Below are 22,034 nucleotides of genomic sequence, written 5' to 3'. Positions count from 1 at the left end.
AAAGCAGGGTAAAGGCTTACAATCAACTGGAAAACTCAAAGGTTACTGAAATGCACCATCTAAATTCATCCATGATTTGCAATCAATTCTCTTAACGTTTAACCAACACTTGCGAGTACATTTAAAATGTCACATCCCTTAGAGATGGAATTCTTTTGCGTGTCTTCGGTAAGTCAAATCCACACAGATCTACTACAGCCCTGCACAAGCTCGCAATCAATGTACCAGGTTGAAAGTACATGGGCTTGTACCCAACATTTGCCCCGTCTCCGATAAAGATCTCCCCATATAAGCCCCAGCCCTCGGTTGACACTGCCAACTGCTGCTCCCTGGTGGTCAGTTTAACAAACAGCACCAGTAAAAGCCAAGAGCAGGCAGGGGCACTCTAAACAGAGAAACACAAAGGAGAAAATTTGGGATACACGCAATCTTAAAGAAAAACACAGGGAATACATACATCAAATTACCAGCAGATACAGATAAATTATCTCAGGATACATATTCATTTGAAATAAAACAATTTCGGCTGCCAGCACAGTGTGATATAAAAGACAGGGAACCAGGACCATACAAATATAGCTGGAGCGTTTTGGGCTTTGGAAACCTATCAAACATTTCTCTTGTTTTTCGCTTTCTGCCTTTTCTCGTGGGTCTTGGTGCTGCTCGATTCAGGTCCACCTGAAACAGAACAAGGAGTGAGGGAAAAAAAAAATTCACAGTGACGGGTGTTCAAATTACTTCTTAATAAAATGGGAGTGGTTTGCTTGACTCTTTCAAAGGGTTAAATAGTCAACCATTTTGAGTGGAACTGGAGCCCATCGAGGCTCTGGCTGGGCAGGGTGTGACGGGCGAGAGACTCGTGCGTCGCACGAGAGGTGTGTGTGAGCGTGACGTGTGTGCAAGATATGCCTTGCACAGTCGAAAAGCTCACTGTGGAAAATGGGTACTTAGCTGAGAAACTAGCCAGGATGTTGGTCCCCACACCACCATATTATGGCGGGAGTAGGAATCTCCAGCAGAGGAGAGTAAACTAGGATAACCCTGATGCACATTCTCACCACTCTCTGGTTAAAGAAATTTCTCCCAAATTCCCGATTGGATTTATTGGTGATTATTCGAATATTCATGGACCCTAGTTTTGGTCTCCCTTCCACCCACCGCAGTCTTTTCCATTTAGCTATATAGCTCATCCCCGCCCCCCCAACCCCTCTCTCTCTCTCTGTGGGCTAGTGCATACCATCTGTGACTAAATCACACCTGGATTTCTCACAGCCTTTTCCCCCTCGCTGCGTGGAGTTGGCGAAGTAGAGCTTCACTTTATGACCATCTATCTCCACGTCCTGCATCTCCACCCTTGTTCTCGCAGCCTCCTCTGCTGTCTTAAAGTCAACATAGGCAAACCTACAAAGCAAACAGGCCAACAACTTCAGCCTTGTCGTTTGGTCTCAACGTTTCTTCATTCATTCTATGAGTAAATTGCCGGCAGTATTTGTCTGTGCTTATTTGTAAGACAATACCATGTTTTGTTTGATGTACAGGTGGCATCGAGAGTTGGGGGAGACTGCCGAAACTCTTCCGCAGAGCTCCCACAGTGGTCAGAGTCTCAAACTACACCATGAAAGCTGACATTGCAAAACTCAATGGGGAAATGTTGACATAGCAATTTACACTGGCAGAAAAACCGTAACCAAAATATCGTGACATGTCGTCAGGTATATATTATATATAGATTCACTACTTGTGTTTTTTCTGCGCGTGTCAAGCCTTCCCGTACCTCACCCACACGGCCATCTTTCATGTGTGAGCGGAAAAGCGGGCGTCAGTAAACTATTCATCCACGGGATGCATCTTGCCGAGCCATGATCCGGTCACCAATTAACTTCCACACACGCACATACGTTCTACTCTTGACTAGGGAATAACCAACTGGGCAGTGAACGGGAGTTGGAAGCCTGACTGATTCCTGTGATATGGAATTTTACCAATAAAGGAATTAAAGGAAACAATTAAAAAAGAGATAAGCTCCTTGATAACCCAGAACTTAACGCACCTTTGAGTGTTTAATATTTCAACCATTGTTTTACAGGTAGGCCCTAGCTATGTAGCATCTTTCTCAGCCCCAGGACGTCCCTAAGCAAACCACAGTCAATGCCGTACTTTTTTTGAAGTTTGGTCACTATTGTACAGTAGGATACGTGGCAGCCAATTTGCACACAGCGAGCTCCCACAAACAGCAATATGGCAATAACTGGGGTAGTGTGGTTTTGTTTTGGTAATGTTACTCACGGGATAAATATTGGTTAAAAAAAAACCCCAGGAAAAACTTCCCAACTCTTCTGCAAAACATTGGTATGGGATCTTTTACGCCCGATTGAGGGGGCAGATCGGGCCTTGGGCTAACAGCTCACCAGACTGCGGTACCTCTGACAATGCAGCACCCATTCTACTATACTGGGAGCATCAGCCTAGATTTTGCGCACAAGTGCGTGGGACCTGAACCCGCGTTCTCTGTGCCAGGACAGCAGATTAGGTCAGGAGTGCTCACCGTTTGGCTGCGTTCTGTGGTAACCTGGCATTCACAGCCTCCTTGAAGGTTGATTTCAACGTTTCGGCCGTTGTTTTAGTTGACAGGCCCCATATAAACAGGGAGCTGGTGGGACCTGAAATGAGAGAAAATAAGTCAGTAAAACCTTCAGATACTTGTCTCTGGTTTCCAACCAGACCTGGATGAAGAGGCCATCACCCACGGTGCAGGACAGCACCATCGCTGGAGAGGGCAGGAGAGAAGATACTATAAAATGACGTAGTAATAGTTAGCTGGGCAATGCAAACTCTGCTGACGGAAGCAGGAAGGGAAGGGAAGGAGTTCCACTGTATTGCAATCTTCATAAAGAGTGGCCGAGGTTTTATGGGCTGGAAAGTGAATCCCACCTCCGCCAATTCTGGGAGTCCCGACTGGATTTAACTGCCTGGTGCCGGGAAGTCCATCGCTTTAAGGAATGAGATCTCGCCAACAGCTACCGGCCAATTGGAGAGCCAGTAGCGCCACCGGGAGCAGTGGCCACAGCTGGGACTGCACCCAGCCAGAGAGCAGCATGGACCAAAATAAGTGAGGTCGCCGGGGTTGGTCAGGTAGGACCTTACAAGGGGGCAGGGTTTTGTGTGGTTGGTGAGGATGGGGGTGTGTGTGTGTGTTTTCTCAGGGACAGCCATCATCACCAGGGTAGGCCCTCCATGGGCCCAATCAGAAGGCATCCCCCACCTTCCTCGAGCCTGTAGGGTTCACCAGGCAGTCTCCCCATGTGCCTTGGAGCCCAACCGCCAGTGGTGGTGGGAGATGGCCCTTGACCGGCCAATTAAGGGCCTTAAAAGGCAGGAAGGCTGACCGTCACCTTCACCACCGCTGGTAAAATGCCAGTGGCAGCAGGAAGCCCACAGACATACCAGGCCCCTGCCTCCCACCAGATTTTTTTTTGGCCCCAACCCACCTCCCAAGCCCAGTCTTTGAGGTCCTGCGAAATACTGGTCATTGAATCAGGGCATGACCATTTCAACACAGTGAGGAGAGAAACGTGTTGTGCAGTGTGTCTCCAGGTTCACAGCGGCACTGACCATGGCATCAACAGGAGAAAGGCAAAAGAAAGACTGGCTGAGAGAGGAGATCACCTCTCTAACAGAGCTTTTGTTGTACCCTATCTGGCTGTGTAACAAGAGGCTCTCCAATCATAGGCTCACATAATAGGGTAAACTTGGAGAAAGCTGAAATCCTTACAATCTGTATCAATGATATGGAGAAAAGAAAGGAATCATATATCCAAGTTTGCAGGTGATAAGAGGCATGCTAGACTGTGTAGATGGGAACAGGAAGGTTAAAAGCTGACACACAGACTAAAGCTGTAGCAAAAAGGCGCAACCTTGTTTGAGTGCAGTGAGGCCAAGTGCTTAATTCTGGGAATTTGGTGCGAGTGAGGGAGGTGGTGCTTTCTGGTCTTTTACAAAAAAAAGTGGTTTAAGGGAGGGACCCAAAGGTAGTGAGGCCAGATAGCCATAGCCTGGAGGCATTAATTAGACGAGTTGGTTGGTAACAAGTTCCCTGGGCCTGCATCCTAGTGTCCGAAAAGAAGTGGCTGTGGAGATACTGGATGCATTGGCTATAATCTTCCAAAATTTCCCAGATTCTGGAAACGTCCCAGCGGATTAGAAACCCACAAATGTAACACTTCCATTCAAGAGAGGGAGACAGAAACCAGCTCGCCTAACATCTGTCATTAGGAAATCCTAGAATCCATTATTAAGGAGGTAGCAGCAGGACATTTAGAAAATCACAGTACAGAAAATCAGACAAGAGTCGACATGGTTTTGTGAAAGGGAAATAGTGTTTGACAAAGTTAGAGTTATTTGGGGGGGGGCGTTGTTGTGACTCTGTTAGGGACCGTTAACGTTTAAACAAGAAATCCAAACACCCAGCAATTAACTGACAGAACTACGCCACAAGGTTTCACATTTTTAAAGAAAAACAAAAGCTTTAATGTATATTAAGAGAAATTAAACAAAGCAAGCACCATTAACTTAACACTATAGCTTAAATATTTATGCTATAAATTCAGCTCTACTTTTTACTCTCACCACCGCCAAAGAGTTCCCTTATCTTACAAAATATTGAAGATTCCTTCACCTTTCCTGGAGGTATGCCACAGCCCTCCAGAATTCACTTGAATTCTCCTTAGTATTCTAGCTATTCCTCAAGATAAGATTCTATGGGGTTCCTTCCATTAGTTTTTTGGCTACACAGCCCTCCAACCCTTTTCTTTACAGGCCTCATTACTATGGATGCCTCAGCTCCTTGTTTGAATTGCTGGTAGATATCCAACTGCCTTCCAATTCTGCTGACTGCTTTCTGCCACATTGTTCTGTGAGGGCCACTGTAGATTTATTCCACGATCTGCAAACTACAGCAAATCTTCCAACTGCTTTTCCCTCAGGAAATCCAAACTGAGATTGAACCCACCCGCCTTCCATGCGATGAACAATGACGTTAGCATTTTCTCTGGGCGACTGGCTGACTAATAGGAAACAGAGTCGGGATAAATAGGTTATTTTAAGGTTACCAACAAAATGAATGGGGTGCCGCAGGGTTCAGTGCTGGGCCTCTACTATTTACAATCTATATTCATGACTTGGATGAAGGGATGGACAGTATTGTAGCCAAAATTGCAGATGATACAAAAAAGGATAGGAAAGCAAGTTGTGAGGAGGAGACAAGGAGTCTGCAAAGGGATATAGATAGGTTAAGTGGGTGGGCAAAAAACTGGCAAGTGGAGTATAATATATAATGTAGGAAAATGTGAGGCTGTCCACCTTGGCAGGAAGAATAGAAAAACAGAATATTATTTAAATGGGGAGAGGCTGCAGAATATTGCAGTACAGAGGGATCTGGGTGTCCTTGTACATGAATCACAAAGTGTCAGCACGCAAGTACAACAAATAATTAGGGAAGCAAATGGAATGTTGAACTTTATTGCAAGGGGGATGGAGTATAAAAGCGGGGAAGTCTTGCTACAGGACATGTACAGGACATTGGTGAGATCAAACCTAGAATACTGTGTAGAGTTTTGGGCTCCTTACTTAAGAGATAGACTTGCATTGGAAGCGGTTCAGAGAAGGTTCACTAGGCTGATTCCTGGGATGAAGGGGTTGAGGAAGGGTTGAGCAGGTTGGGCCTGTACTCATTGGAGTTTAGAAGAACGAGAGGTGATATTATTAAACACATTAGATTCTGAGGGGGATGCTGAGAAGGTGTTTCCCTTTGTGAGGGAAATCTAGAATTGGGGGCACAGTTTAAAAATAAGAGGTCTCCCTTAAGATGGAGATGTGGAAGAATTTCTTCTCTCAGAAGCTTATTAGTCTTTGGAATTCTCTTCCCCAGTAGGCAGTGGAGGCTGGGTCATTGAATATGTTCAAGGCCGAGGTAGACAGATTTTTGATCTGAAAGGGAGTCAAGGATTATGGGGAGGGAGAGGCGGGGATGTGGAGTTAAGGCCACAATCAGATCAGCCATGATCTTACTGAATGGTGGAGTGGCTCGATGGGCTGAATGGCCTACTCCAGTTCCTATTTCAAATGATCTTATGAAATCTGTGGCACACATGGATTCCAGTATGGCTAAGTATGAGCGCATCCATTTTAAATTCTAGAAATGGCAAGAGATTGAGAACTGTGAAAGGGGATTAGACTCTACACAACTCTTTAAAAGTTAGTAGACAGGGACAAAACAATTTAAAAATCATTACAGAAGTTGACCTTTTTTATCAAAAAGGCTAACATTCAAAGGGAAGGAAATGATGCTCCAATCGCATAGAACCTCAGTCAGGCCCTGTCTGGAGGTCTGGGTCTTGTAACTCAGGAAGAATAGCTCCCCCTTTATTGTCCCATCAAACACTCCCACAGCAGGTACAGCATGAGTTTAGATACAGAGTAAAGCTCCTTCTATTCTACTCCAACTTCAGAAGAGGTGCCGTTACTGGACTTGTGTGGCATTATTACACCTTCCACACTAATAAGATTTCCAATCAGTACTAAAATAGGAGCAGTTCATGATGTGAGCTCATTCCCACTAGCAAAGGGACTGAGAATGTCCCAAACTAATATCATTAAATTTTGCAGGCAGCAAAGAATCTAGAACTAGGGGACATAGTTTCAAAATATGGGAACCCCTTTAGAATGGAGATGAGGATGAATTTCTTTTCTTACAGGGTCGTGAATCTCTGGAATTCTCTACCCCAGAGAGCTGTGGAGGCTGGGTCACTGAACATATCCAAGGTTGAGATAGACAGATTCCGGAACTGTAGGGGAGTCAAGGGTTATGCAGAACAGGCAGGAAAGTGGAGTCCAGGCCAAGAACAGGTCTTTTGAACAGTGGAGCAGGTTCAAGGGGCCAAATGGCCTCCTCCTGCTCCTATTCCTTAGGTTAGGACAATGTTCATCGATTGGTCTGGGATCGATCGACCAGGTGCCATAGGAGACAGGCCAGTGAAGCCCAAAGCGTAAAAAGGCGCAATGAAACATTTCATTTACTGATTCCAGCATTGGTAGCTTCTATGTCTCAACGTTACACAATGGTGTTACATTATCTAGATGGCTCAAACGACCTGAATTACCTATAATCCCATATCTGGAGCTTGCACATGATTACAATGAGGCGCCCGAGTGATGCCTTCAGTACATACCATGACCATCCGATCTGGATTCTGGGCTCTCTTTCCTTTCCTCTATTGAAGCTACTCTAATCGCCTCCCCTGGAAGGCTTTTGCCTTTGAATTCCTTCAAAGCAACTTTGGCTTGTTTTGCAGTCTTGTATTCTATGTAGGCAATTCTGGAATATCAAAAATAAGTTATAAAATGTAACAAGAGACACAGAAAAGTTTGCACATGGCAGCTTTCAGAAATCTGCTCTTTCTCCTTCATGCCTGGGCTTTTGAATCCCCTCACAGTGAGAGAACGTACAGCACAAAGTGAGGCCATTCGGCCCATCATGCCTATGCTCTTTTGTAGAGTGAGTTTATCAGTCTAACTTCCCTTGCTCTTTCCCCATTCCCTTTTAAATCTTTTCCCTTCAAGTTAACCATCCCTAATTGCCCTTAAACTGAGAGGCTTGCCAGGCCATTTCGGAGTGTAGTTAAAAGTCAACCACAATGCTGTGAGGGGTCTGGAATCACATGTAGGTCAGACAAGGTAAGGATGGCATGTTTCCTTCCCTGAAGGGCACTGGTGAACCAATGGGCTTTTACATCAATCAATGATGGTTTCATGGTCATCATTACTGAGACTAGCTTTATATTCCAGGTTTTATTAATTGAATTTAAATTCTACCAGCTGCTGTGGAGGGATCTGAACCAGTGTCCCCAGGACATTAGCCTGGGCCTCTGGATTACCAGTCCAGCGATAATGGCCAGTATGCCACCATCTTCCCCCTAATTTATCCAATTCTCTTTCGGAAGTTACAATTGAATTTGCTTCCACCACCCTTTCAGGCAGCACATTCTGTATCCCAACAACTCGCTCTGTAAAAAATGTTTCCTCATGTCACACCAATCACTTTACGACATTCCTGTAATATTCTTTATTGAACCCTTTCAGACGGTCACCAACCAAAGGGCTTAAGCAGTAGCATTAAACAGCAAGCAAAGGAACTTTACGCAGAGTCGGAGCTACCTTGGCAATAAACTAAACTAGGGGTTCTGTGAGCTAACACTGCCGAGCCCAATCCTGGGCCAACCTCATCCCGATTACCCAGGCTACCCTCATACTGATCCCATCACCACAGCAGGGGGCATCCTCCAGTGACCAGAAGCCAAGGCAGACTTTCTTCTTTCTTTCAATCCTGGGAGCACCGAGGCCAATAGTTGGATTCCCAACTTCCCACCCTGGTTAAGCGTCAGCTATGTCAGCATGGGCTAGAAGTTGAACCGAAGACTGCCTGGTCTGTAATAATCAATTGCATACTTCTGAGACCTATGAGGAACTCTCCCGCCCACCCTACCCATCCCTTTTAAAATTGATTAGATGTCAGGAGAGAAACTTGAATCATCCAAAACTTTGCTGTCCGCACTAACTCACAACAAGCCCGACCCATCCATCACCCGCTCTGTGGCTCGCTGACACTCAGTGGCTCCCAGTCTGGCAAAGCCTCAATTTTAACAATCTCATCCTTGCTTTTCAAATCCCCCCATGGCCTTGCCTCCACTCCATCTCTGTAACCTCCTACAGCCCCACAGACATCCGTGATTTCAGCACTCCCTCCTATTCTGGCCTCCTGTGCACCCCCCCGCGCCGATTTCCACTGGTGGCTGTTCCTTCCCTTAAACCTCTCCGCCTCTCTCTCCTCCTCCTCCTCTAAGATCCTCTTTAAAACCTACCACTTTGATCAAGCTTTTGGTCACCTGCCCTACTATCTCAAGTGGTTCAATGTCAAATTCTGTTCAATAACACTCCCGTGAAGTGCTTTGGGATGATACACCATGTGAAGGGTGCTTTATAAATGCAAGTTGTTGTTGATGAGGCAACAGTTTTACTCACCTTTGCAATTGGTTGTCCTTAGATACTCGGACATCCTCAGCATTATTAAATATAGATTTTAGATATTTCTTACTCAATGGGTAAGGGAGGTTTTTCACCATAAGAATCTTCCTTTTCCCTGCAGGAACAATAATTTGTACTTTCAGTATTTTGCAAACTGCATTTTTGTATTCCAGGCAAGTGACACAAGATGGAATATATATCCAAAATTACTGCCTGGTATCAGTAATAAACACTCCTAGCACAGGTACAGCACATGCTTTGATACAGGGTAAAGCTCCCTCTACACTGTCTCATCAAACAGTAACATTTGCACCACATAAGTGGCAGCACATAATGACCATGTCAACAAGAGAGGATCTAACCATCTCCCTTGACATTCAATGGCATTACCATCGCTGAATATCCCACCATCAACATCCTGGGGTTACCACTGACCAGAAACTGAAATGGACCAGCCATATAAATACTGTGGCTACAAGAGTAGGTCAGAGGCTAGGAATCCTGCAGTGAGTAACTCACCTCCTGACTCCCCAAAGCCTGTCCACCATCTTCTAGGCTTAAGTCAGGAGTGTGATGGAATTCTCTCCATTTGCCTGAATGAGTGCAGCTCCAACAACACTTCAGGAGCTTGACTTCATCTAGGACAAAGCAGCCCACTTGACTGGCACTCCAACCACCACCACCTTAAACATTCACTCTCTATCACTGGTGCACAGGAGCATCAATGTGTACCATCTACAAAATGCACTGTAGCTCCTTCGACAGCACTTTACAAACCCACGACCTTTACCACCCAGAGGGACAAGGACAGTAGATGCATGGGAACACCACCACCTGCAAGTTCCCCTCCAAGCCATCCTATTTTGGAACTACATCGCTGTTCCTTCATTATTGCCGAGTAAAAATCCTAGAATTCCTTTCTCTACAGCACTGTGGGTGTACCTACACCACACGGGCTGCAGCGGTTCAGGAAGGTGGCTCACCACCATCTTCTCAAGGGTACTAGCCTTGCCGACAACACCCTCATCCCATGAACAAATACATTTTTAAAAACTCCCAGGGCAGATACCGCCCTGAGTTAGGTACAGAGAGCTCCCTCTACACTGTCCCAGCAAAACACTTAGGGCAGGTACAGCACAGTTTAGATAGAGTTAGCTCTCTACTTTCTCAAGGGCAGCTAGGGATGGGTAAGAGATGCTGACCTTGACTGTGATGCCCATGTCCCATGAATGAACTGACAAGGCTATGTAGCCACCAACAATTCTCAGCAATCATTTCTAACATTCAGTACTTTGTCCAGTTCTGGTCCTTGAGACACAAGGGAGACACTCACGTACTGGGAGCATTGCAGAGAAAGGCCACTATTGCTGATCATCCAGTGACAAAATTCTTAGGTAGGAGGAACGACTAGAGAAATTAAGCTTAGCATGTGACTTATGCATTTTATACTAAATTGCAGGAGGATTTGGTGAAGGAAACATGGTTCTAAAATAGTAAAAGATAAATGATGCCAGGAAGATCTCTTCACACGGAATGTTAAAGTCATGTCACTAACTCCTAGGCAGAGGAGGCTACAATAAATTACTGCAGTGGGACCTTTCTGGATCGATCAGGAAACTTGCAGACTACACATTCATCAATAGACATACCTTTGCTCTTTTGACATGCACGCGACAGTTGAATTAGCTTTCCTTGGCATTCTAATTCACCTTTACTTAGCGCATTCGCTGCAGCTTCTGCTGTTTCAAATGCAACAAACGCAAACCTGACCAAAGGCAATAAGACATTGATGTGCATATTTAGGTTTTGAGTAACATATTGATGGATCTTCTGTGCCATTGCTCACAGTTAAGTTAAGATGCAGCACTGTTTAATTAAGAGGATTACATAACATAATGTACATTGCGTAACTGATGCATCCCTTTCAAGCCTCAGGTTGGACCTTCTCTCCATCACAAACTCATGAGATTAATTACAGGGCAGCTGCTCTGGGTCAAGCATCTTTTTGTTCTTGAACTTTATGTGCAGTTGCCAAATCCACTCTTGATCTCATCGAAAAGGGAGTGGTGGGCTCTCCTCAATAGTGACTTGACAATCGATGGGTTTGCTGGGTCACTTTGGAGGGCAGGTGGAGTGGTAGCATGGCCAAGTGCTCTGGGGCGCTGGATTAAGGCTCCAGTCTCTGTCGTGGACTGGATTTGAATCCCCCCGCTGCTAAACTTTCAGGCAGTTTGTTCTTCTAAGCACTTCAATAAATCCCTTAAAGTAGGGAAGGGGCAGCTGACATTTGCAGTGTTTGTTTAGTCCCTGGGATGAGGGGGCTGTCCTATAATGAGAGGCTGAGTAAACTAGGCTTCCATTCTCCTAAACTCCAGAGAATATGAGGCGATTCTCACTGAAACTTACAAAATGCTAAAAGGGCTCGATAGGGTAGAAGCTGAGAGACTGTTTCCACTGGTCAGGGAATCTAAAACAAGGCAACACAGTCTCAGGATAAGGGGCGGGTCATTTTGGACTGAGTTGAGGAGAAATTACTTCACTCAAAGAGTTGTGAATCTTTGAAATTCTCTACCCCATAGGATCCATGCCAGTTGGTGAAGTCAAAACGAAGACACAGAACTTTTCCTTGTTGGGAGAGTTTATTGACTTTGTTCAGTGCCAACACTCCTCACAAACACCCAGTGTCCCAGCTATCCCCTCTTTATACTCTTTTAAAATAAACAATAAACAAAGTGACAACAGCCCCTTGAAGGGTTGTTCAAATACCCATCACCTGTTTCCCTTGATGTAATTGACATTAACAAACCTTAGCAATGTAATTAATAAGGCATTATTGATACCCCAGAGTTGAATACATTTAAGTCTGGGATAGACAAGGTTTTTGGTCTTTCAGGGAATTAAGGGATATGGGGAGTGAGTGGGAAAATGGAGCTGAAGCCCAAGATCAGCCACGATCGTATTGAATGGCAGAGTGGGCTCGATGAGCCATATGGTTTATGCCTATTTCTTGAGTGCTCTTACGTGTTCTTGTGAGTCAACCATGTTGTTTGGGGCCAGAGTCACATATAGGAGGTGGCAGGTTCCCTTTTCTGAATGAGTTGTAAAGCGATTGGGTTTTTAATGAAAATTCTAGAGCTTTCACAGTCATTTTTGTGTGCACTTGTACCAGACTTATTGAATTCAACTCCATAAATTGCCTTGGTGAAATCTGGCCTCAAGATCTCTGTTTTACTGATAATGTGCTATAACCACTCCAGCACCATGACACAGATCTGTCTGTGTCGAAGCATGCCATCTGAAGGATAGCTGTACCATCCCAATTTGTGCTGGGAGTAGTCGGATGAGTTGCCCATCCCTTTAATTGGCATCTTCATGTCAGCCAAGGCAGGTGTTGATTAGCTAAGAGAAGTGTTGGTCCACCATTTGACTGTTACTGAAGGGTTAAGTTATGAAGACAGCTAGCAAATTAGAGGGTGATCTAATTGAGAAATTTAAGATTAGTCTTTTTGTGGTACAGAACTTGAGTATTGCTGAAAAAAACTTGTCAAAGCTTTTCATCTTGCACTCATCAGGACAATTTGCAAGAATACCAAATATAAAGGGAACAACAATTTATACCACAAGAGAAGGGGATGCTGATTGGCTGGCAAGTGGACTCTGACTGGTAGAGGCATTGCCATGAGGAATGCAGCAGTTGATGGTGACCGACAGTTAACTGCCAAGTATTGTTTGAAATTTAAAGCAGGCAGCTTGATTTTGATTGGTTAAGGCATTGCCCTGAGGAACGAACCAATGAATGGCTGCCACTTATTTTGTTTAGCTGAAATAGGTGCAATGTGTACACATGGTCTTTCTGTCTGCAAAGAACAGGGCCCTGCGTATTAATATATGTAGCTACCAGTACTCTATTTTCAGCAATACTCAAGTTTAAGAGTATTTTTAAAAAATTGATAGTTTCTCTTGATCAAGAGAAACTATTTCCTCTAGTTGGGCGGGGGTGTCCCAGAACAAGGAGGCATAACCTTAAAATTAGAGCTAGTTTTAGCTCTAAAATTAGGCCATTCAGCCCCTTGGAGTCTACTGCACCATTCAGTTACATCATGGCTGATCTTTACGTCAACTCCGTTTACTCACCTTCACTCAAAATCTGTTGATACCTGTACCCAGCGGAAATCTATTACCTCAGGCCTTAGAATTTCTTATATCCATAGACTATTGGGGATAAGAGTTTCAGATTTCTGCAACCCTTTGTGTGACGGAGTGCTTCCCGAATTACATTCTAAATGGTTTCGCTCTAATTTTATTATACCCGCTCATTCTTAATCATTTCAGCAGGCTTCCACAGAGCCCTGGAATACCTCAAAAAGACAAAAGGATCGCCCTTTAAATGTTGCTTCCCCCATTTTAATGCAGCACTTAAGTGGAAACCATTCAACCTATTGAGATATTTGCAGGGTTTTGCAATGATTCCTCCCTCCGAATCGCAGAATGGTTACAGAGCAGGAGGCCGCCATTTTGGCCCATCCTGTCTGCGCTGGCTCGCCTCATACCACTCCCCAGCCTTCTTCCCATAACCCTGCACATTCTTCCTTTCCAGATAACAATCCAATTCCCTCTTGAAAGCCTCGATTTAACCTGCCTCCACCACACGCTCAGGCAGTGCATTACTGATCTTAATCGCTGCGTGAAAATGTTTTTCCTCATGCGGCCATTGCTTCTTTTGGTTTATCAGTGGAAGCTAAGCCCGTGGCTCAGGCACCATCATAGATATACAGCAGGAAACCACGCGGCCCATTGTGTCTGTGATCTCCGACAGAGCTATCCAATTAATCCCGCTCCCCCACTCATTCTCCATAACCCTTAAAAAAGGAATAATTCGCAATTATCAATCTCATTCCTTTTAGAAAGTTACGATTGAATCTGCATCCGCCACGCTTACAGGCAGTGCCTTCCTGATCACAACAACTCAATGAGTAGGTACCTCTTGTGAATTTGCTGACACTCTTGTATCCAAATGCCAGCAACTCTCTCAAATAAGTTTTTAAGGTCTTTGGCACAGACTTCACTTGGAAGGCTTTTCATGGGCAGTGTCCTGGGGTCATTTCCTACAAAGCAAACAGACATAATAAAGTGAAAACCACCCTAGTTTGTACAAATATCTGTATTCTTTAGCTAGCTCCTGTTCATTTCTAGATTTATTTTCTCCTTCAACTCCCCCTTCCCCTGCACAAATTTCCTTTCAGCAACACGCACAACTTGCATTTATGTAGTGCCTTTAATGTCATAAAATTTCCCAAGAGGGCTTCACAAGAATGTTATCAAAACACACATTTGATACTGAGCCACACAAGCTATATAATGGGACAACTGTTGGTCAAAGAGGTAGGTTTTAAGGAGCAACTTAAAAAGGAACAGAGAGCATGATAGCGAGGCAGAAAGATTTTGGGTGGGGAATTCCAGAGCTGAGGACCTCGGCAGCTGAAGGCGCGGTCACCAGTGGTGGAGCGATTAAAATCAGGGACGCTCAAGGAGGCCAGAATTGGAGTGGGAGAGGGGCTGCAGGTTACAGAGATTGAGGCAGGTCAGAAAGTAGTAAATCAGCTACCACTTAGTCAGGAGCACCATTCTTTACTGTTTCCATGAAGGCCAGTATTCCAAGCCATCTTGGCGTTCATTGGTAGCTTCCACACCAGCCCCTCCCCCCGACCCCCCGCAACAGTTGCACTCCACAGTAAAATAATGGGAAGAGACTTAAGTTTTATACAACACCCAATGGAGATTTATGTACCCTGCTTGTAGCATGAGAAGTGAGATCAATCCAATGGAAACTATTAAATGACAGTTTGGACAGATTATTGGTGGGACTGAAAGAGGGCAAGAAATGCAGACTTGCCACAATTTATTCTTACATTCATTCGTGGGACGTGGGCGTCACTGTCAAGGCGATATTTATTGCCCTGCAGGTGGTGGTGGTGAGCCGCACTCTTGAACTGCTGCAGTCCGTGTCCTATAGGTACGCCCACAGTGCTTTCTTCTGTAGTAGTTTGATACAACCAAGTGACTTGTTATTCCATTTCAGATTCAAGTCAGGATTGACATTTTTTTAGGCACAATTGACCTAATTCTGGCCTCCTGAGCATCTCTGATTTTAAACTGCCCCACCACTGGCAACCATGCCTTCAGCTGCTGCTGTCCTCCGCTCTGGAATTGCCCACCCAAAATCTTTCTGCCTATCATGTTCTCTCTTCCTTTTAAGTTGTTCCTTAAAACCTACCTCTTTGACCACCAGCTGTCATATTATTTACCTTGTGTGACATTGCTGTGGGCAAGACTGGATAACGATAGCAGATTTCCTCCCCTGAAGGACATTTGTGAATCAGATGGGATTTTACAACAATCAAATGTGGCTTTGTGATCACTATTAATGGGGCGAGCATTTTATTCCAGGTTTATCAATTAACTTAATCTAAACTCCCCCAGGTTCCATTGTGGGATTTGAACCCATGTTTCCAGAGTAATAGTCCAGGCTCCTGGCTTACTAGCCCAGTAACAGTACAACTATGTTACCGTCTATGTGATCAGGTATATGTGATCTGGGATCACATCCCTTTGCAAGAGGTGATAGGTACACTCTCCAGTTGGTTAGCCAGTGGACATTGGGAAAGGAAGGGATCAGGGCTCTGTTGTAGCACGCCCGCCACGCGGCCTTCTGACACTCCTTGTTCAGGCTCACACGCATCGCCTGGCTTCTTTGCCGATGAGCTGGAGGGCCATCGGTGTCTGGGAAATCCTACATCAGGAGGAATCAATGCCTTCAAGCAGAGCATTGAGAATCGAAGGAAGCGTAGCAAAGGTCACTCACTTACTGTCAACCATAGCTCCCAGTTTCTCCACTTTGCTTAACCTTGCTGCTTCTCCAATAATCTTGCATGGATCAAACTGCAATGCTTCATTCACATCATCCTCACAGGAGAGCTCAACACAAGCGGAGCAGCTAAAGGTGAAACAGCCACAAATCAGTCAATTTGTAAATACTCCGAGCTGTTATTTACATAAGAAAAAGACTTCTTTTAAAGAAAAGACACAAATCACTAAGTCTGATTTCAGATGACATTGAACGGGATTGCCCAATGACATTGAAGGGATTTAAGCATATTTGTGGTGCAGGTCATTGAGCCTAAAGAAAAATCAAAGCACTGGGGTTCATTTCTAAAGGGATAGAATTGAAAAGCAGAGAGGTTATGTTAAACTTGCATAGAATATCACGCCCGTACTATGGACAGTCTACAAAAGGATATAGAGGCACTGGAGAAGGTGCAAAAATGATTTAGTAAAAGAATACCAGGATGAAGAAGTGACACCTAGCAAGGAAGAATTTTGGGAAGGAATTGCTTCCCCTCATCTCTTGGACAGCAATACGTGAACCTACACCGACAGGATGATGCTTAAATCCCCTCAATTTCATTTGGGTCCCATTTGAAATCAGACTAAGCAAGCTTCCAAACGATATGACGATTGACAGCAGTCTTGCCTCTGGTGACCATATTGTGCGTTGTTGAACACCACCCCTGCCCCGTGGCCTCCCCGCCCGCCCATCGCTCCCCATAAACCAGAGTGAGCACTGAGAGGGTCCTGCATTGTTGAAGACGCTGCCTTTCCAATGAGATGTTAAACCCAGGCCTCGACTGCCCGTTTCGCTGGCTCAGGTGGACATTGAAGATCCCATTTGCTCTTTGGTGCCCTGCCCAACATTTCTCCCCACAGTTCAAAGTCAGTCACCTCACTGTTGCTTGTGGGGTATTTCTGCGCGCACGTCTGTTACATTTTATGACACAACAATAACTGCACTTCACAAGGTAATTCACTGCCTGCGTGAAGGGTTGGGACCTTTGAAAGCTGCGATATGTATTGTGTAAACGCAAGTCTTTCTTCAAGATTCAAAGTGACCACTGGGCTGGGGACTTTGTTAAATTGTGGGCAGGAGGTTAAAGACCTTGGTTAAGAAGTTTAAATGTACCTCCATCTATCTTTTTCCCGATTCAAAGGAACTTGATGTTACAGTGGAAAAGAAGCTTCACTCATGTACCTGTCCTGGGAGTGTTTGATGGGGACGGTGTAGAGGGAGCTTTACTCTGTATCTAACCCCGTGCTGTCCCTGTCCTGGGAGTGTTTGATGGGGACAGTGTAGAGGGAGCTTTACTCTGTATCTAACCCCGTGCTGTACCTGCCCTGGGAGTGTTTGATGGGGACAGTGTAGAGGGAGCTTTACTCTGTATCTAACCCCGTGCTGTACCTGCCCTGGGAGTGTTTGACGAGGAGCGTAGAGGGAGCTTTACTCTGTATCTAACCCCGTGCTGTACCTGCCCTGGGAGTGTTTGATGGGGACAATGTAGAGGGAGCTTTACTCTGTATCTAACCCTGTACTGTTCCTGTCCTGGGAGTGTTTGATGGGGACAGTGTAGAGGGAGCTTTATTCTGTATCTAACCCCGTGCTGTACCTGTCCTGGGAGTGTTTGACGAGGAGCGTAGAGGAAGCTTTACTCTGTATCTAACCCCGTGCTGTACCTGCCCTGGGAGTGTTTGATGGGAACAATGTAGAGGGAGCTTTACTCTGTATCTAACCCCATACTGTACCTGTCCTGGAAGTGTTTGATGGGGACAGTGTAGAGGGAGCTTTACTCTGTATCTAACCCCGTGCTGTGCCTGCCCTGGGAGTGTTTGATGGGGACAATGTAGAGGGAGCTTTACTCTGTATTTAACCCCGTGCTGTACGTGATCTGGAAGTGGTTCTGACACTAGATGCCAAGAGCTGAAAGAAAAACACTTCATCCCCTAGCAATGACACCATTTCCCTGTTGCGCACAAAATGCACCAACAGTGAGGGTCACCCAAAGCCATACCTATCAGGATACAGTACAATCTCTTTGTAGGCGACTGATCTTCCATTGAGAAAATTAGCAATGGCTGTCTTCAGCTCAGACAGAGCTTCCTGAGACTTTACTTTCTGTATGCAGAGACACCAGGAACCTGCAAGAACAAGAAATAAACATAAGTCAAGTGCTAGAACCTCTTGTTTTTGATTCCCCCAAAGGAAATGGTTTCTTCCTATCTAAAACAAAAAAACTAAAAAACAAACAAAAACAGAATTACTTCCTATCTACCCCAATTAAATGCTTCACCGTTTTAAACATCGCGATTGGATATGTGGTTCTCAAACAGGGGTCAGCAAACTGGGACCCCAAAATAATCGAGCTGTATCCTGAGGCGGGTCTGGTGTGAGCCTGGAGGTGCATCACCACAGACTGGGCGCTGGTTGTCTCACCTGGGAGGGGACAGCGCACGGAGGGGTACTGAGAACGTGCTTCAAACATGAAGGTTCGAGAATCACTGTGAATAGGCCAGCATTCAACCTTCTAATCCCAAGGTAGCACACAGCTAAGTTTATGCAACCTGTCCTCATAATTTAACCCTTGACACAGTTGCTTTAGTGGACACTGGCACTGGGTGCAGGGATGTATGGAGTGCAACAGAAGGGCAAGCTGGACAACGCAAGAGATGAGAAAATTTAATCCCCGATAAGGGCCCCTGCTGGTATGCCATTTGGCCAGATTCTATCCAAGATATTTTTGTTCATCGGTGAATGGCAAAACAAACAAGAGACAACATGAGAAAACTCTTTTTCCCCCCCCGCCCCATATGGTGAGTTGCTGCGATCTGGTTCTGATCACCAAACTGAAACCTGGGATGGAGGGATTGTCCTATGAGGAAGGATTCAATAGGCTGGGCCTTTATTCTCTAGAGTTTAGAAGAATGAGAGATGGTCTCATTCAAACGTATAACATTCTTACAGTACTCGACAGGTTAGATGCAGGAAGGGCGTTTCCCCTGGCTGGGGGTGTTTAGAAACAGGAGACATAGCCTCAGACAAAGGGGCAGGCCACTTAGGACCAAGATGAGGAGAAATGTCTTCAGAGGGTAGTGAATCTTTGGAATTCTCTGCCCCAGAGGGCTGTGGAGGCTCAGATGTCGAGTATGCTCAAGACAGAGATCGACTGATTTCTACATATTAAAAACATCAAAGGGTACGGGGATAGTGCAATAAAATGGTGCTGAAGTAGAAGGTCAGCCCTGATCTCACTGAATGACACAGCAGGCTCGAAGGCCAAATGGCCTACTCCAGCTCCTATTTTTTTATGTTCTTATGGAATGCGCTGCCTGAAAGGGTGGTGCAAGTAGGTTTAATTATTAATTTTTGAAAGGGAATCGGGTAAATACTTGAAGGGGAACATTTTACAGAGCTAAGGGGAAAGAATGGGGGCGGGTGGAGGTAGTGGGACGAACTGGGTAGTCCCTTTTCCAGGGGATGACAGGCATGAAGGGCCGAATGGCCTCCTTCTGTGCTGCAGGATCCTGGTGCCTGACAGGCAAGGGGGAGGGAGAAAATATTTCTCTAACGTTTTCTTTGACATACTTATCTCCTGCTTTTTCTTCTTCTTCTTTGGACGTGCAGTGTCCTTCTCTGCTCTTTTCGTACTTAGAACTACTTTTGAGAAAGAAAATAAGAGTTTAGTGACAGTTGGCATACTGGGCAACCACAGAGAGCAGAGCAGCCTGGCACAAAAGTGCACTGGCAGAGTCTGGGACACCTGCATCGGCCAGCCTCCTTGCTAATGGAACAGGTTGCGGGGTCAAAGAACCGAGAACAAATACAACTTCCAATATTTTTTTGAAAAAATATGTTTAATCCCACTTACTTTTTTCCTTACTTTTTTTCTTTTTCTTTTTCAGCACAGAGGCAACCTTCTCCCCCTCCTCTACTCTCTTCTCGCTTAAGACAACTTCTGAGGGAGAAACAATGTTTAGTGACAATGGGACCGGGCAATCAGATTGCAAGCCTTCTTTTCAAAAAAAAAACCAGTTCATTGCCTGTGGTATTTTAGGGGAGATGGTGGCCTAGCGGTAATGGACTCATAATCCAGAGGCCCAGGCTAATGCTCTGGGATCAAGGGTTCAAATCCCACCACAGCAGCTGTTTGGAATTTAAATTCATTCAATAAAATCTGGAATTGAAAGCCAGTAACAGTAATTACGAAATTATCATTAATGGCCATGAAAACCCATCTCGGTTCACTAATGTCCTTTAGGGAAGGAAATCTGCCATCTTTAGCCGGTCTGACCTACATGTGACTCTAGACCCACAGCAAGTGTGGTTGACTCTTAACCATCTTCTGAAGTGACCTGAGCAAGCCACTCAGTTCAAGGGCAATTAGAGATGGGCAACATATGCTGGCCTTGCTAGTGATGCCCACATCCCATGAATGAATGAAAAAAAAAAGCACAGACAGAACCTCATATTATGATAAATGAGATCCAATTTCATTTTCTCACTAATTATTTTCCCTCCCCTTTCCCAACAATATCGGCTCTCGCTTGGGTCATGTTGCCCCAGTTCCAACTATCCTTCAGGGCCTCACCGAAATGCCCGTTTGTTATGTGCAGGTCTGGAGAGTGGTCATCAACAGGTCATTCAGGCATGGAGGCCATCGCCGTTGTTTATAATTACACTGCCATGAATCGAGAAGGGAGAATACTTGCCAGTCCAAATTTTGCATTTATATGAAAACCAAATTGATACACGCTATCAAAAACCATCTGCAGGGAGTCCGAGTCCACAAATGTTACTTCCTGTTGTCAGAACACTTGATCACTCTTCCCTGTCAGAAATCACCGTTTTAAATTGTCATCTTCCATTCAATTTTGCTATGTCACAATGTAGCTGCATGTTTTGGCGACTAAGTGGCTTTGTGAAGTGGGTTTTTAAAGCCTCTCTCTCTGGGTGCAAGAGGGACATTAAGAAACAAAGCTCGTTAGCAACATGGGCCCAAGTGGCCACTCAATTATCTCATCATCTATATCTCACCTCCGTTTACTCACTATTGCTCCATATCTGAAGCCTTTCTTTCCGTTACTATTTGTTTTTAAAAACTTGTTTGCGCAATGTGGGCAACACAGGAAAGGCAGTATTTTCTATATGTGCACCAACGTTGAACCACAGAGCATGGGACATGTACAGGGAGTCCCCGTTTTAAGTGTTCCCTTTTAAAGTGGTTTCGTTTAAAAAGGGCTTAATTTTTTACGGCTGGGTTCTAGTTAAAGTGCAGTGTTTTTTTAACACTATTTACTATTAACACTATTTTAACAGATGTGGGCCCCACCCTGCACGATGTCATCACATGACCAGGCCCAGTGATTCTGAGAGTAGAGTCCGATTTGTGATTGTGCTGGTGCCATTTTGCCCTTACTGTACATTTGAGGAATATCAATCTTTGCTGACATTTCAGGTGCTCCATGTCCTCAAATAAACCTCATTTTTAAACTCTTTTTTTTACTGTACTAGTTGAGGAACTCTGTGGACTTTGTTTTTTGAAAGAATTCTCCGGTGTACTGTGCAGTACTGCAATGTACAGTGCAGGTACTGTACGATAAACTTTGTTCTTCAAATTTCTCTGCTGCTTGTACTATATGTACCTGAGGAGCTGCTGTGGACTCCTGTTTTTAAAATAATTTTTTGCTATACAGGGGTGCTGCTCTGTACTGCACTGTACCTGTGTTTAAATTTATACAGAATTTGTTATATTCAGTGAATTATTTTATTTTGCAGGTTATTTTAGTTAGGAACGCACAGCGCAGCACACGTATGGTTCAATTTTTACATTGATTTTTCAGGATAACAACTGTCCTCAGAAACCTAACTCTGGCTTTAACACTGATTCCAAACTATGCTTCACTTAAAGGGGTTTCAATTAAAAGTGGCGATTTTCAGGAGCACAGCCACCGCTTTAAGTGAGGACTCCCTGTAGGAGACTGGGTTCCATTGAGGAATTGCTTTCCCCGAAGGAGGGACATTAGTGAAAGAGTTGGGTTTTAACAATAATTCGGCAAATTGATGTTAATTT

The 22,034-nt window shown here is 44.8% G+C and overlaps 1 protein-coding gene across 1 annotated transcript in view; it reads right to left on the bottom strand.

Moving 5' to 3' along the window:
- Nucleotides 1–463: 463 nt before the first annotated feature.
- Nucleotides 464–22,034, bottom strand: part of LOC144671845 (uncharacterized) — a 148,006-nt gene continuing 126,435 nt past the window's right edge. The window contains exons 41-51 of the mRNA XM_078533894.1: nucleotides 19,833–19,919; nucleotides 19,550–19,621; nucleotides 17,979–18,105; nucleotides 15,945–16,072; nucleotides 14,060–14,183; nucleotides 10,728–10,843; nucleotides 9,076–9,193; nucleotides 7,227–7,372; nucleotides 2,546–2,660; nucleotides 1,238–1,401; nucleotides 464–678 (exon numbers count right to left, since the gene is read on the bottom strand). Coding sequence (XP_078390020.1) covers nucleotides 608–678; nucleotides 1,238–1,401; nucleotides 2,546–2,660; nucleotides 7,227–7,372; nucleotides 9,076–9,193; nucleotides 10,728–10,843; nucleotides 14,060–14,183; nucleotides 15,945–16,072; nucleotides 17,979–18,105; nucleotides 19,550–19,621; nucleotides 19,833–19,919 — 1,268 coding nt within the window. The 3' untranslated portion in view covers nucleotides 464–607. The remainder of the gene's footprint in view (nucleotides 679–1,237; nucleotides 1,402–2,545; nucleotides 2,661–7,226; nucleotides 7,373–9,075; nucleotides 9,194–10,727; nucleotides 10,844–14,059; nucleotides 14,184–15,944; nucleotides 16,073–17,978; nucleotides 18,106–19,549; nucleotides 19,622–19,832; nucleotides 19,920–22,034) is intronic.

Source organism: Cetorhinus maximus, chromosome 34, assembly GCF_964194155.1.
Source record: "Cetorhinus maximus chromosome 34, sCetMax3.hap1.1, whole genome shotgun sequence".
NCBI lineage: Eukaryota > Metazoa > Chordata > Chondrichthyes > Lamniformes > Cetorhinidae > Cetorhinus > Cetorhinus maximus.
The sequence above is the reverse complement of the archived record's forward strand: the minus strand, read 5'-3'. Positions and strand labels throughout refer to the sequence as shown.